A 15,811-nucleotide genomic window follows, 5' to 3' on the forward strand; every position below is an offset into this window, starting at 1 on the left:
AATGACCAAATTTGTGAAAAAAATTTTATTGGCTCTTCATTTACTACATGGTATTGAAATTTCAATTACCAAATATTACGTTCCAATTCCGCTTCTAAGGGGGAAAAAAATAATAATTTGTAATAGCTTGCACAGGGCGACGCCCCCCCATCTTGGTCTTCATCCTCTCGTATATCTATTTATACTGCGTTTTTTTCCAGTTTTGTGCAGTCACAATGCAGGGAACGTTTGTGTACTACATCAAGAAGGCTGTGGAATAATATCTCTGCCGCTGGTTTTATATTCTTTGATTTATAGCGTTTGTTTACGAGTGTTTGTTTGGAATACATTTTTACGAAAGTTGTAAGTAGACTTGTTATTATATTTTGCAGCATGCCGCGTTCTAGTAAGGTGTTTAAAAAGGTTAGAAAGTGTCAAGCTTCTCGATGTAGTAAAGACAACTTGAAAACCAGCCCCATAATAACAAATGGAAACGATACTTCAACCAAGAAAGCGAGTGCTTCGAGAAGGAAAATTGACAGCTGTCAATCACTTGATGATTGTGGCTCAGACACTCAAGCTACTAGTGGTTTTAGGCTTATTGATTTGAAAATACTATCTGATATTATATCATCTGCTTGTGTATGTGCTGACTGTGGTGCAAAAAGTTTGAGATTATATGACGAAGAAAACAGAATTGGAATAGTGTGTATGTTGCATCTTACTTGTGAAAGCTGTCATTCAGACACTGCTTTTAGAACTTCGGCATCAAGTAACCGGATATATGAAGCAAATATGCGTTTAATATATGGCATGAGATGTTTGGGCATAGGCAGGGAAGGTACCAGACTGTTTTGTGGGATCATGAACATGCCACAACCAAGTGCTAGGTACACCACTGGAAATAAAACACTGCTAAGTGCTCTTCAAGAGGAAGTGGAAGAAAACTTGAAGTCCTCTGCAAAGGAAGCTGTGAAGATGAATAGTGAACTAAAGACAGAAGCAGATAACACGCCAGACACCGATTTGTGTGTGTCATGTGATGGAACGTGGATGAAGCGTGGACATACATCACTGTATGGAGTATCATCTGTCATTAGTGTTGATACTGGAAAAATTCTTGACGTTCAGGTAATGAGCAAATATTGCTATAGCTGTGTACTCGGAAAGAGAGCTGGTGAAGTGGAAGAAAATAAGTGGCAGGTTGAACACAAGAAAGTGTGCTGTAGAAATTATTCTGGTTCTAGTGGTGGAATGGAACCTGCAGCTATGAAACTTATGTTCCATCGAAGTGTGGAAAAGTACGGTGTTAGATACACAAAATACCTTGGTGATGGTGACTCCAGCTCCTTCAAAACTGTTTTGGAAAGTGAACCTTATGGTCCCCATTGTGCTATAGAAAAGTTGGAATGTGTTGGACATGTGCAAAAACGAATGGGAGGCAGACTTTTAAAATTGAAACGTGAATTGAAGGGCAGGAAACTTGAGGATGGAAAACTTTTAGGTGGTCCCAACAGACTCACAGACAAAGAAATTCATTCTTTACAAGTGTACTATGGCAAGGCAATAAGGGACAACAGTGGAAATTTGAATAACATGCAGAAGGCTGTGTGGTCTATTTATTTTCATAAACTATCCACAGATGACAAACCTGTACATAATTTGTGTGACATATCGTGGTGCAAATTCAAGCAGGCTGAGCGTGATGGCATGAACTATTCACACAAGCACAGTTTACCTGTGGCTGTTTTAAGTGCTATAAAACCAACATTTAGGTGTTTAGCAGAGCCAGACCTCCTACGAAAGTGTGTGCATGGAAAGACACAAAACCCTAATGAAAGTTACAACTCACTGATTTGGAAACGTTGCCCAAAAACAACATTTGTTTCAACAATTATTGTTGAAATTGCTGCATATGATGCTTGTTTAGTTTTTAACAATGGTAATCTTGGAAGAATAAAAACTCTACAGAGGCTAGGATTTCATCCAGGAGCTTTCACCTATTCAATATTGAAGGACATCGATGACAAAAGAGTTGCTGCGGCTGATATTACAGCCAATAAAATTGAACAGCAGGTTAACCAAAGAAGACAAGCAAAGAAGAGACTGCTTGCAGATGAAGAGGAGTATGCATATGGCTTGCACTAGTTCACACAGAGACGGTAAGACCTAATACAAACACTATCAAATCATTGATTCAGTTTTCCCGTAACTTACATTTTTATAACTTTATGTACCTTTTTCTCAAAAACCACAAAAGGTAGAGAAGTGAAATTTGGTATATGACTAGTCAGTACTATAGTGAAAAATTCTGTGGAAGGAATTTTCATTTAATAAAATAGTAAGGTATTTATGGTAGAAAATATTCCTTAAATTTGATATATTATTTTTCAGGGAAATTGGGAGACCCGTAAAAACTGAACAAAAGAAGATATAAAAATTCTGCTCCACAGAGTTTTGTAATTATTTGGTATGAAAGTGTGTACAAAAATTCATTAACATTGCTCTCACAGTTTTCTCAAAAAAGGAACATTTGTAATTACATTGTTGAAAAAAAATTAATTGTTAATAATTAAAGATGTAAAAGGTCAATAAAAATGAAAATTTAGGTTCATATGCGCATAACATTTCTTAATAACTGTACCAAATTTGGATTGATTATCTTAAAAAATTAGAGTTTTATAAAATACTTTTAAAATTACTGCAGTTTCGTGTACGTCCCCCCTTAAGTGAGTGACTGAAAATTTTTTTTCACGCAAATACGTAGTCGGGATGACATGTCTTACAAAGTGATTGGACACACAGATTTGAAGTGGTGAGATCCAAGGCACGTGGTTGCTAAGTCCCAAATTTACGTCACCTCCAGTAGATTCAAAAATGGGCAGTCCAAGGTAAACTGAGCCTTCTTTGGGCTCTGTGCTTATTATCTGCAATTTGAGTGACACCATTTAACAATAGCGACGCCGGAGTAAGTATGAGGTACGTTGGTGGACAAGATGTACTCTAGCCCCAGTAAATTCAGAAATGGGAAAACATAGAAAGTATTTGTCCGGCTCCATGCTTTATGGTATACAATTTGAGCAACTAACTTTCGAGCGTGTGTGAATTTAATGGACCTGCAACACCCAACGAGACAAGCAGCTCAAGATATTCGGAAAGTATTGCTCACATATCAACATGCGTATTATCCATAGATGACACCTCTTTATCATCCGATATGTTAAAGACACACACAAGGCAAAAATACACAATCCGTTTGCTTTACTGTCGGAACAAAGGGTATCATTTCAAGCTCACGCAAAGCATACGAAATTATGCGAAAGTATGCAAATAAACGAATGCAAAATTCTTACCTTGCCACCGTGACTCAAATAAACACAATTAACCATCTTTCGATGTTAACTTAAGCAACGCCAATACCTTCGTCCCTTTCCTAATGGAGAGCTAACACAGGAGTCCAGAACTTACGGGGCACAGTGGAAGAAGCAGATTACCAGAATGCACGCTTGTCAGAGTCGTATTCAGACGTATCAGGCGTCCTATATCACTCCACCTGCAAAAGCCCCACACCCCTACAGAGCTTCCACCAGCTTGAACAGCTGACATGCAGTGTCATGGATTCATCAAGTTGTCTCCACACCTGTACACGTCCATCCGCTCTATACAATTTGAAACGAGGCTCGTCCGACCAGGCAACATGTTTCCAGTCATCGACAGGCGAGGAGTAAATCTGTGTGTCGTCCGGTCATCAAAGGTACGCAAGTGGGCCTTCGACTCCGAAAGCCCATATCAATGATTTTCCTCTGCATGTTTTGCACGCTGACACTTACACTCGTGAAATGGTCGTACGGAAAAGTCCCCACTTCATCGCTACCTCGGAGATGCTGTATCTCATCGCTCGTGCGCCGACTATAACACCATGTTCGAACTCACTTAAATGTTGATATGCTGCCATTCTAGCAGCAGTAGCCGATCTAACAACTGCGCCAGACACTTGTTGTCTTATAAGCGCCGAATTCTGCCTGTTTACATATCTCTGTATTTTAATACGCATGCTTATACCAGTTTCTTTGGCGCCAAGCGTATAAATCCACATCATCTATCAGCTCTGACCTTACTGGGGGATTTTCAGAATATTTTCACCCTTTCACTCATACGCAAATTAGTAGGCAGAGTAGGAATAAACTCAGCTGTGCAGAGATGACTAAACGTATCAAAAACCCCTTTTCCCCTTTTCAGAGGAATGATAAACGAACTAAGTACTGCCAGTCTAAAAATGCACCAGACGTACTTAACGTTCATTAAACAGTTGCAAGCTAGCTGTTTCGTTGGCAAACGTGCTTGAAATTCATTGAAGTCAGTGATACAAATTGTCTGGGAAGGAGCAGCCTCCTTTGGAAATCTGTGGGTTACTTATCCACAGGCACTAACTAATTCGATGCCAAAATTTTAAAACATCAGGCCTTTCATTCGATTATACTTTCCTTCTTGTTTTTCCTGGCATTATTAGATATCTTCATGGTGTCAGCATGCTACCCTGGATTTAGCAATGTTAGTGGTAGAGAGTGACCGAATGTCCTTTTTGTTCGCATCTTTTCTTTCACGGGATGCAATTTCTGAATCCTATCAGTCTCCGAGTAAAGTCTATCCAAAATTACTTTAGGATTGACACTTCGCCAGGAGCACGTGGAGGCGCGGAGCAGAGTTGCCACGTCTCGCACGGAACATTTCATTCAACTCGTGGAAAGGCAAATTATTCGCTTTATAAATATGGAAACTGCGTAAATGTGTTCTGGAAGAGTCGCACAATGTTTTGATTTTAGTTTTACCTGTGTCAACAAATTATTAAGACGATATAAAGGCAGTATACGAAAGTACATTTTCTCATGACGTTACCGAATTTTCGGCATGCGAAAAACTTTTTTGTTATTGAAGGCAGGTGAATACATTCTGTGAATTAAATCGTAAGGATAGATCATATTTTCATATGTTCGAAACCATATCTCTTTCGGAGATAATTTGAGCTAAATATGATGCACAAATAACCGTTCGCGTGTCAACTACTAAACGTGCCCCCGTACAGTTTCGACACGAGAAACAGATCGCTGTAGGTTTCGAACGAAACTGTTATTAATTTTTCTGATCTGCCTACTTGATTCTAACACAACACAGCAAAAAAATAAGATCAAGTGTTTTTATCGCGGTGGGAAAACGCATCTTAAGTAGGCAAACGTCTACTGTTTAGAACGAACAAAAGCGAAAAGAATAACAGGGCCTCCAGGGTACACCAGTTATGTTGTAAATAGTAATGTTTTTATAACAACAATATTTTTATAGTAATAATAATTGTGTGTGATGTACAGAGGGGTCCATAAAAATGTAGGCACTCTTTGACGGTAAATATTTTTGGAGCAGAGTGACATACGGTTGCAATTTTTGACGGTAGTGTAGACCGTATTTTCTCAATAGGACTTGGTGCGCGTTTTCCAGCAGATGACAGTGCAGGAATGATGTAATATTGTCGTTTAAGAACGCAAGTCCACTGATCTTATACACCAACACGCACCACAATTTATCGTATTCGAGACAAATTCGAAACCGAAGATACTGTTCAGGATCTTCATAAGGAAAGGTCTGGTCGACCAAAAACTTCATCAAGTCCTGTTTCCAGTACTGCTGTGTTGCAACATTTTAGCAAGTCACTTCAGAAATTTGTGAAGCAGGGTGCACTTGAATGCGGGGTAAGCCGATCATGCCTCAGACGAATTCTGAATGCTACAAAGTGGAAAGTAAACAGACCAAAATTGCTGCCCACTATGAACAAGAACGACCAGAATAGTAGTATGGAGTACTGAGGGTGATTTGAAGGCATGCTTTGCGAGGGTGAACGGTTTGCAGTGATCGTTATCTGGTCTGATGGGGTGCAGTTCAAACTGAACGGTACTGTAAACCTCCTGAAAATCCTCACGTTCACGTAGACAAAACATCTTAATCTACCAGGTGGTTAACGTGTTGTGTGATCTGTCATCTCGCGGTTTGACTGGCCCATTCTTCTTTGAAGGTACCGCAGCTGGCGAGGTGTATCTTCATATGCTGCGAACATCGATTTTACCTGCCATCCGAGAGGTTTTTGGAAACGAAAGATTTTGATTACAACAAAATGGCGCACCGCCTCACTACCAGGTGTCAGAGCCTGCTTAGATGAAAATCTACCTGGACGATGGATAGATCGAAGAGGAGCTGTTGAGTATCCAACATGTTCTCCATACTTTACACTCTTGACTTCTACCTATGAGGAGTTTTGAAAAATGAAGTTAATCAAAAGAAGGCAGCTACTCTGGACGAGCTACGAGAACCATCAAGGTGTCCTGTACGGCTATCACACCAGAAACACTGACAGCAATAGTTCGGTCAACAGTTCAGTGGCATCGACGTTGTTTTATTTGCTAAGAGGAGAAATTTTTAACACATAAAATAACCTTTCCCCCGTGCAAGAATTTAAACAGCATGTTATTTTGTTCCATTAATGCTGGCTGTCAAATAGTGTCTACATTTTTTGGACCCCTCTGCGTGCTGAATTCCTGAGATGAAATTTAGAATTAGCTGCTATTAATGCCTTCTTATTTCAATTTCAAAACTTACGGCGATATAATTTTGTTACGTCGGTAATCACAGACGTAAACTGCTCACGCCAACCGTTGTTAAATCCGCCTGTGCTCCATTTCTACGGTTATAATGAAAAAGTCTCCACTGATTTCACTCTAGTCCCTAAGATGGATTCTTGAAGTCTCACTGTCACTGTTGTCATTTGATAAAATTATCATCCCCTCCATGGAATTTTTCTAAGGAGATTCAGTGTGCTATGCTCTTTCCACGTTGCTAATCGTATGTTTGACGACTTTCTTCCAATCTTCAGCGGCGCTGTTCCTGGCAGTTTCTCTTGTGAATGCTCCCACAGCAGATAGGTTAAAGTTATTATTGTTCCTGGAAACCTAAACTTTAATTTGGGCCTATATTAACTCTGCTGGGTTGAAATGGCAGTGGTAAGGTGGGTGGTAGCCTAACGACTACATGCCTTCTTCTTCTTAGTCCGTTCGTCGATTATGGAGAGATATTTTTTTCCATAGGCTCATCACTTACATCGACGTTATGATGCTATAGTCATTCTACCCTTTTTGCCGTGGTAGATGCCTTGTCAACAAATGTAACGTGGTTCATTTTTTTGTGATAACGTCTTGTTTTCTTTAGTTTAAAAGCAGGAGAAAACCTTGCGAGGTGCCTGCATGAAGAAGAATAAATGTGCCCCCCCCCCCCCCTTTAGCTGGAAGGCATTGTCATTCTCTTGTCTGCCATCGTATGGCAATCCCCTGTCGAAGATAATGACGTCGAACTGTTCCACTTATAAATTTCGACAAACTTTCCCCTGACATCATTCCGTATCACACCACAAACACCACAGAGTATATCCTTCAACTGTAAAGACGAACACACAGAAAGTCACAGGGCGCAACTATCAAACTGGACAGGAAACTGGCTGCAACTGAAGCCCACTGCAATTAGGAAGTTCTTTCGTGTGGCATAAAGGTTTGGCAACCTCGGGGATTTCCTGGAACTGCAGGTACTGTGATATTGGCAGAAAGTGTCCCATCCTTGCTGCTTGGGCTTCCTCCCCTATCACTTCCGTCCTCGCTGTCAATCCTAAAATAATTTTCGACAGATTATAGTGTGAAAGTGTGAGAACGTCCAACAAATAATTACGAATCGTGTAACTGAGGCCGGATGTGGGTACCAGCACCATATTTCACGTAGCCGAATGTAGGAAGCTGCCTATAAACCACATCGAGGCTGGCCGGCACACAGGTGGAGTTGATCGAACGCCAGCGCACCTGCCCAACCACACATTCTCCAGCTGTCAAAATTTGTCATAAATTCTACCTGCAGTTCAGCTACCAGCATGTTCCACTCCAGCATACGAACAAGACAACGAATACACTGCAACAATATCACTCTGTGGAAGTTGGTACATTCATAAATGGGTCACAGAGAGGTTTGGTAAAAGCTTCAGTTTCTGTAGAGGTCCAGCGTCTCCCCACTTTGCGTAAGTACATTTGTTACAGCCGTTGCACAAAGTTGCAAATGTTTCCATCAGCACTAGCAGAGCTCACGCAAACGTAACGTCTTACTTTCACGCCAACACTACCGATACACAGCAGAAGGTTACTTGCATATCAATGGACAACATGAATCTGCCACACTTCTACTATGTTTTCCAGAATTATTATTACTGTTAATAAAATTACCACGTGGGTCTTCCTACTATACCGCCAGGATAGTTTAAGAAACGCTGGCATTGTTATTATTATTAAACATGCCACACGGGTCTTGCTACTATATTACCAGGATAGTTGAGGAAATGCTGACACCTTCTCAACTACCCACATTTACAGAATACTCTCCCTGTAGCAACAAAGTGGTCGTCGGCAACGATTTAGTCACAACACTGGCACAGTAGACACTGGAATAGCCAAAGCACCCAGCTCACCTACATGAATTGTGTTAATCGACTCATGAATGGCATAAGATCTGTGCATTTTATTGCATCGACTAAGCCTGTGAATTTAGCATAAACCAAAGTATTACGTTACGTTTGATTTACAAAGACCATGTGCAAAAACAAAGCTTACTGCGCAATAACTGTGGAGCTGCCTGTCGCATCATATCCGACCATTCCAGGCCCCAGCAGCGTTCTTTATGTCCTTTTCCTCTGTCCTTCTACGACACTTTCGTATCTTTCACCTTGTCGTAATGAAGGGGTGTCCGCTGCTGCTAAGTGCGCACCATCTCTGTCAGTTCGTAGCCATCTGACGGCATTCGAAACTTCTCCAAAGCCTTAGGTGCGTCCGTGTCAAGGGGACTTGTGTTTTTACGGCCACCACCGTCCTACCCTGCTACAATGGTGGAGCTCAGTCAGTCAGCTGAATTGAAACTTGAATAACTCGTGATTCGCTGCTCGGTTCACGAAGCCGTTTGTAACGCGATTACTCAAATAAAATTCTCTGTACAGCTCTTTGTGCTTACACTTGCTTAGTCCCTTCTTTCATTACTTTGATTTATCCAGTTATTGACGAGGAGAATTCTTAGCGTGCACAATGGACAGACATACTACTGCCAACTACCAGTGTCATGATGTCATGTCTCAGCTTGCTGACAGTAAATCGGACGATGCTTATTGATGTTAGGAAGAACTCCACTAACAACTGGCAAAATTGTTGTTTATTAAAACACAGGGTATCACGGCTTAAAGCCGCATCATCAGGTGCAACCTACACAGTAAAAAGCAAAGTACAGTGGATATTATAATTAGTAAAAAATGTCTAGAATATACTCACAACGTTAAAACATCATAGGCATGACATACCCATCGCTCCTAGCCCAAATATACCATTCAGAGAATATCAAATGGTTCAAATGGCTCTGAGCACTATGGGACTCAACTGCTGAGGTCATTAGTCCCCTAGAACTTAGAACTAGTTAAACCTAACTAACCTAAGGACATCACAAACATCCATGCCCGAGGCAGGATTCGAACCTGCGACCGTAGCGGTCTTGCGGTTCCAGACTGCAGCGCCTTTAACCGCACGGCCACTTCGGCCGGCCAGAGAATATTTTCAATACCATAGCGAGCGAAAGGTGAAGAAAATGTGCTCCACTCTTTAAAATTTGCCTGCATCTAAAAAGAAAAGAGAAAATATTTTTTAGTGAACGCAAGCTAAAAGTTTTTAAAAAGGGGCCAGATTGGCGATAAAAAATTGTCACTGCTAACCTGATTAGTCTTGGCACTGTGCAAATTACTATGTGGAAAGTATCAGGTGGCAGCGTCTTACCAGTATGACAGTAGGGGAACACCGTGCAGGGCAAGGCAAAACAACAAAGAGCGACTAGCTGGCTGAGGGAACGGAAGCTATCCTTGTGCAGGGTGTGACATCATATAGTCATGACTACAAGTGCTGAGTCGCTATCTTTACAAGCGAGAATAATAGAGTATTTTATTACGTACTAACACCTAATCATACAAGCAATCAACATTAGCCAGAATGCTATGGTTCTTTAATTATTCAACGTGAACTGTGCGTTTTCATTTTTATGTTTAAAACTTCCTAGTTCCTCTAATATGTTCAAACTTTGAAGAAATTTAAATTTCCTGCGGTGCTTGTGATGCTGTGACCCTATTCGTGTAAGTGCGCTGATAATGCAGATCGTGGGCTATTTAAGTTAAGGGGTTCCTGAAATCTTATTCGAAATGACCTAGCGGTTTGCAGTCACTGCATGTAACGACCTATAAACTCGCTTCATTATCTTTGTTTACCACAACTTTATCCTTGTGCCAGGGCTTTCTGCTTGGATCCGAAAATGTGAAATAGCTGGAATAATGTTTTTAGATCTCATACGTCTACCATTTTTTTCGGACATTGCACTCGGATATGGGAATCTACAAAAAAATAGAGCGTTTCTTTGTCTGCTCGGCTGGTATAGGCGTTCAAAAACTAAAAAATAAAAAGTCAGTAGGCTTAGATGAAGTACCAATCTGTGTACTGAAACAATGTGTAGGGATTATACGAGACCCCTTAACAAATGTAATAAATGAATCCTTCACATCAGGGACACTTGCAGAGCAATTAAAACAGGCAAGAGTTGTTCCTTTGCTTAAGAAACGTAATGCAGGAGACATAGAAAATTACCGGCCCATTTCCCTGCTGTCAGCATTCTCAAAAATAATAGAAGCAGTTATGAAAGACAGATTAGTGAATTACCTGAATAAATGCAATTTTTTAAGCGAATCACTGTTTGGTTTCCGAAGTGGCAAAAATATGGAGTCAGCCATAGTAGAAGTCACAAAAATTGTACTTGATGCTCTTGATAAGGATGAGTGTGCCACAGGCATAATTTTATATCTTTCTAAGGCGTTTGATACAGTCGACCACAAGATTCAATTAAATAAATTAGAAGCATTAGGAATAAGAGTGGTAGCTAATGACTGGTTTCGATCATACCTAACAGATAGGGTATAAAGAGCAGAGATAACACACACTTCAAATAGATCTAAACGTTAAGTAAAACACTTATCAGAATCAAAATACATTAACATAGGAGTTCCGCAAGGTAGCATATTAGGCCCAGTACTATTCCTGATATACATCAATGACTTTCCGGATAGTGTTACTCATGGTGAAAAAATTTTCTTCGCTGATGTCAGCAATATTGGGCAACTGTCTAGCCGCAGTTGGTACACCGGCTCCCGTGAGATCACCTAAGTTAAGCGTTGTTGGGCGTGGCTGGTACTTGGATGGGTGTCCATGCATCCGCCATGTACTGTTGCCATTTTTCGGGGTGCACTCAGCCTCGTGATGCCAATTGAGGAGCTACTAGACCGAATAATAGCGGCTTCGGTCAAGAATACCATCATAACGACCGGGAGAGCGGTGTGCTGACCCCACGCCCCTCCTATCCGCATCCCCCTCGGAATATGACACGGCGGTCGGATGGTCTCGGTCGGCCACTCGTGGCCTGAATACGGAGTGATGATAGCAATATTATAGTCACTGAGAAAACAAGAGAACTCCTTGCCGAAGAAGCAAATGTAACTCTCAAGGAAGTTTATGATTGATCAATAAGCAATAAAGTGACATTGAACATAAAGAAAACTAATTCCATGAGTTTCAGTTTGAAGAGGAAAAATGACAACGTTAAATTAAATGTAGATGGCACCTCTATAGACTGCGTAACAAATGCAAAATTTCTGGGAATGAATATTGCTTCTCAGCTGAAGTGGTGTGAACACACAAAGGTACTTGCAAACAGAATGTCATCAGCATGTTATGCCCTTAGAATCCTGTCATCAGTGTGTAACATGCAGTGTCTTTTAGTTACATATTATTCATATGTACGCTCAGTTCTTAGCTATGGCATTCTTTTTTTAGCGAACAAACACACAAAATATGAACACAATTTTCAAACTCCAGAAAAGAGCCATAAGAATCATAACCAAAAATACTGGTCGAACTCATTGTAAGGATCTGCTCAAAACACTGGAGGTTTTAACTGCTCCATGTGAATACATTTATCAGTCAGTTGTACACATCAGAAATAACATTGGTAATGACTGCACAAACAGCTCTGTCCATGACGATGCAACAAGAGATAGACTCAACTTACATTTACCAAGAAAAAATAAACATAAAACTCAAAACCGCATTTTCTTCCAAGGAATAAAACTGTACAATAAATTATCAAAAGAGATCAAAGAAATTGAAAAAATACACATATTTAAAAAGACAGCTAAAAAGTACCTGTTATGCAATACGTTTTATACATTGTAGGGTTACTTAGAATAAACAGAGTAGGGGTTTGATAAAAAAGTTATATAAATAAATAACAATAATAATTATTATTATAAAACATCCAACATTCCACATAAGAACTTCACTTTATGTTTTTCCCTTTCTTTTTCCTTTCTAGAAATACTTACCCACCAGCTATACATAGCACAATACTAACACCTCTTTCTCTTTCTGAGCTCAACATCTCACTCATTATGGAGTGATGCTGACTCAGCGTTTGAGGATAGCAAATGGGAAGTTGTGGTACAGAAAATGGCCTAGAGATCACCAGTGTGTGTGTGTGTGTGTGTGTGTGTGTGTGTGTGTGTGTGTGTAGTGAGTGAAGTGTTGTGAAACGATGTGTGAATAGGGTGTGCAATGGCTGATAGTGAGATATGAGCGAACAGTGTGGCATTACATTATTTAATAAGTTATTTTTAAAAAAGTAGCGTATACCAGGAGTAAATCTAATGATTCTCTCTAACTGGAAGTCTGCAAATATATGTGTATACGAATTAGCTTATTTTAAATTGATCTAAACTTGTAAATACTCTGACATGACATACATCATTGTAAAAAGAGATCTACAGATGAATAAAGCTAGTAATACTATACTACTACAACAACCAAATCTGCCTCTAATCCAAATTGGAAGAAAGATTTTTCTTTTTCAATATACTTCTATTAATTGTGCTAACAAATTCTGGATCTTAACCGTTCTGATTTGCTGTACACTGTTTAACCTAATATTCAGCCACTTGAGCTTAGCTCGTAAGAGGCACTTTAACATGGCCCACAATACTGCGGATTTATATTGCAGTGGGTGATACGACTGCCTGTCTATAGCAAAATCTGTCGTGGCTGCCTTTCGCTAAACATTGAAGCCTATATTTTCACTTTTTATCGTCTCTTGGAGGTCCCAAAAACGGTAAAATGTCAGTCTCGACGCACTGCCCATTGAACTGTATCTTATGGTTTAAACTATTTATATCCTAAGGAACTGGTCCCTTTCAACAGGCCGTGCGGTTCAAGGCGCTTGAGTCCGGAACTGCGTTGCTACTACGGTCGCAGGTTCGAATCCTGCCTCGGGCATGGATGTGTGCGAAGTCCTTAGGTTAGTTAGGTTTAAGTAGTTCTAAGTTCTAGGGAACTGATGCCCTCAGATGTTAAGTCCCATAGAGCTCAGAGCCATATAATATGGAATCATCGTAAACATATCTACTCAATGAAATTAATCTTCTAGCATGCTGAGGGCATTTTGTCATTAATTCTAGCTCAAAGTTGGCCATAAAAATATTTTCTACGCAAGAGGCAAATGGAGAGCTTGTTGTGAATAAAAACAATCCATGAATTTAAAATACTTAGGAGGTAAAATAATTTTTGTTAAAGCCAGCATTTCTTCCACCTCTTTAGATGGTCTCTCCGAAAAGGTCTTCAGATTCTCCACACTAGTACTTTAATACAGCTAATAAACTATTTTCGTTGCTGCAATGAAGAATTCATTTCTCAGCCCTAAGAACCCCGTCTGACCAGCTCTGCAACTGGTTATTTTATTGCACAATCATGCAGGACCCATGGAGATGTTGTTTGTCGTCTATCATTAGAATATTAATGACACGTGGTGGTATGTTTTTCGACACACAAATTATAAAGAAAAATGACGTCATAATTTTAAATTTTGCCCGTCACTAACATTGTCGTTCCTATAGTGCAATAATCTGAAAGATGATCTGGCATAAAATCTGATTCCCCCTGTCTCTGGACCAGGGAGTCATGGGACAGTGCTAATGGAGTGTAACGTCCTGCATTCCTTTTTTCGCAGCCACTAATATTTGGCACAAAGCGGCTCCTTAGCTCTCCTCATGATGTTCAGACAACGCCTTTCCAGTGCTTCACATTACAAGGGTTTGATCCTGGTTCTTACACGTTGATAGGTGCTGTCACTTGAAAGGTTGCTCCAAAATTTTATACTGTTTAAAGTCAAATAATTTACATATCTGTCCAGAAAAATCTGTATCTACTCAGGGTTAGTATTTCATCTGTAATCGTTGGGCGTTCCTGTCGTCAGAGGCTACAGTCTACACCTAGTACCCATTCTAGTTCTATGTTTGGCGCCTTGGCATCCATGCCTTAAACACAGTCTCACCTTTATGTCTGAGCGGTTCACGGGAACCGCTACACGACTTTCCATCTGCCTACAGCGTCTCAACACGATCACGTTCCTCTGTGTCTATCTACTGATAATCCATTCCATTTCGGTGTAATACGAGGCCAGAGCACATCGACAACTCATGAGATTCAAAACTAATGTCCTTGGATATAATTTAAATATTAGTGCATGGAAATTGCAACTCTTCCTGCAGGATATGTTGGAAGACAGTATATGTGAAGCCGAATAGTAAAGGTTTCTTGAGTTCTCAAATTTAAACATGCGGACACCTTAACAAGAGATATTTAGATTCGGCTCCATGTGCTGAAACTTCTTTGTTTTCTCTTGTTACAGGAAGCATATCCGCTACGACCTAAGGCCTTCCACGCTATCAACAGCCATCCAGGTGTCGAGAAAATATTCTCATTTTTCGAGAGTTTTCTTAAAGAGAAGATGAAGAAAAGGGTAGGTACTACAATTTGTATGACGTGTTGTTTGCAATTTACTATATGAATCGGCAATACCTTCAATGAGCTCTATAGACTGTCTTGTGGAGAAGAATCAAGTGAAATGTTACTTCGTTGTACACCAGAGCGTTCAGTTGGAAAATGTGCTCACAGAACAAACAATCTCATCAGGTCCTTCAGTACTACTCACTGCTGTAAATGTATTTCGTCCTCTGAGAGGATAACTATAATACACAAATTTAATTAAACCTGCTTTCGTTTCTAGTCCTTGTAGACATAGAAAAAAGTTGCCTGTAACACATGCTTTGGAATCAAGAAGGCAGCAGCGATGAAATACAGGAAGCGCAAGGTACGGCGTTCCCTCTGGTTTTTGATGGCTAGTTCGTCAACCAGCTATAATTTCAGACTGTTAATTTGCTCACCTTGTTATTTCCTCATGGCTGTCAGTCTCGGGGCTTCGTTACCAAAGTCTGCAGTAGACTTTGGAAGTCAAGAGTACGGCAAAATATATAATTTCTAAAATAATTACGGCACTTCTCAAATTAATTTGACGTGTATTCCTATTCTCAAATACAATGATTCTTCACATCATCGTCTCTTTAGAGGGAACACCGCAATAACTTCAGTGCGAAATGCCAAACTGACAACTCTAGATAGACCCACAGAATGCTAACATCTATTCGAAAGATTACGAATCTCTCTTGTTTACTGTAATGTCATCTTTATTGTCATGGTGCTCTTTATTCTATAGCTCGCTCAAGCCGAGACCTACCACGTCACAATCTACTCTCAATTAACAAAGCCAAAGTCTTATGGTGTGTACCTATCACTATTTTTGA

At 40.1% G+C, this 15,811-nt stretch overlaps 2 protein-coding genes across 2 annotated transcripts in view; both read left to right on the plus strand.

Moving 5' to 3' along the window:
* LOC124712265 (retinol-binding protein pinta-like) overlaps positions 1-15,811 on the plus strand; it is a 65,762-nt gene that overhangs the window by 29,239 nt on the left and 20,712 nt on the right. Inside the window, exon 4 of the mRNA XM_047242560.1 lies at positions 14,860-14,970. Within this exon, the coding sequence (XP_047098516.1) occupies positions 14,860-14,970 (111 nt within the window). The remainder of the gene's footprint in view (positions 1-14,859; positions 14,971-15,811) is intronic.
* Positions 93-2,434, plus strand: LOC124711655. The gene is made up of 2 exons (XM_047241843.1): positions 93-2,141; positions 2,374-2,434. Exon 1 carries the CDS (start codon positions 373-375, stop codon positions 2,125-2,127), a length of 1,755 nt encoding a protein of 584 aa, XP_047097799.1. The 5' UTR covers positions 93-372; the 3' UTR covers positions 2,128-2,141; positions 2,374-2,434.

Source organism: Schistocerca piceifrons, chromosome 8, assembly GCF_021461385.2.
Source record: "Schistocerca piceifrons isolate TAMUIC-IGC-003096 chromosome 8, iqSchPice1.1, whole genome shotgun sequence".
Lineage (NCBI taxonomy): Eukaryota > Metazoa > Arthropoda > Insecta > Orthoptera > Acrididae > Schistocerca > Schistocerca piceifrons.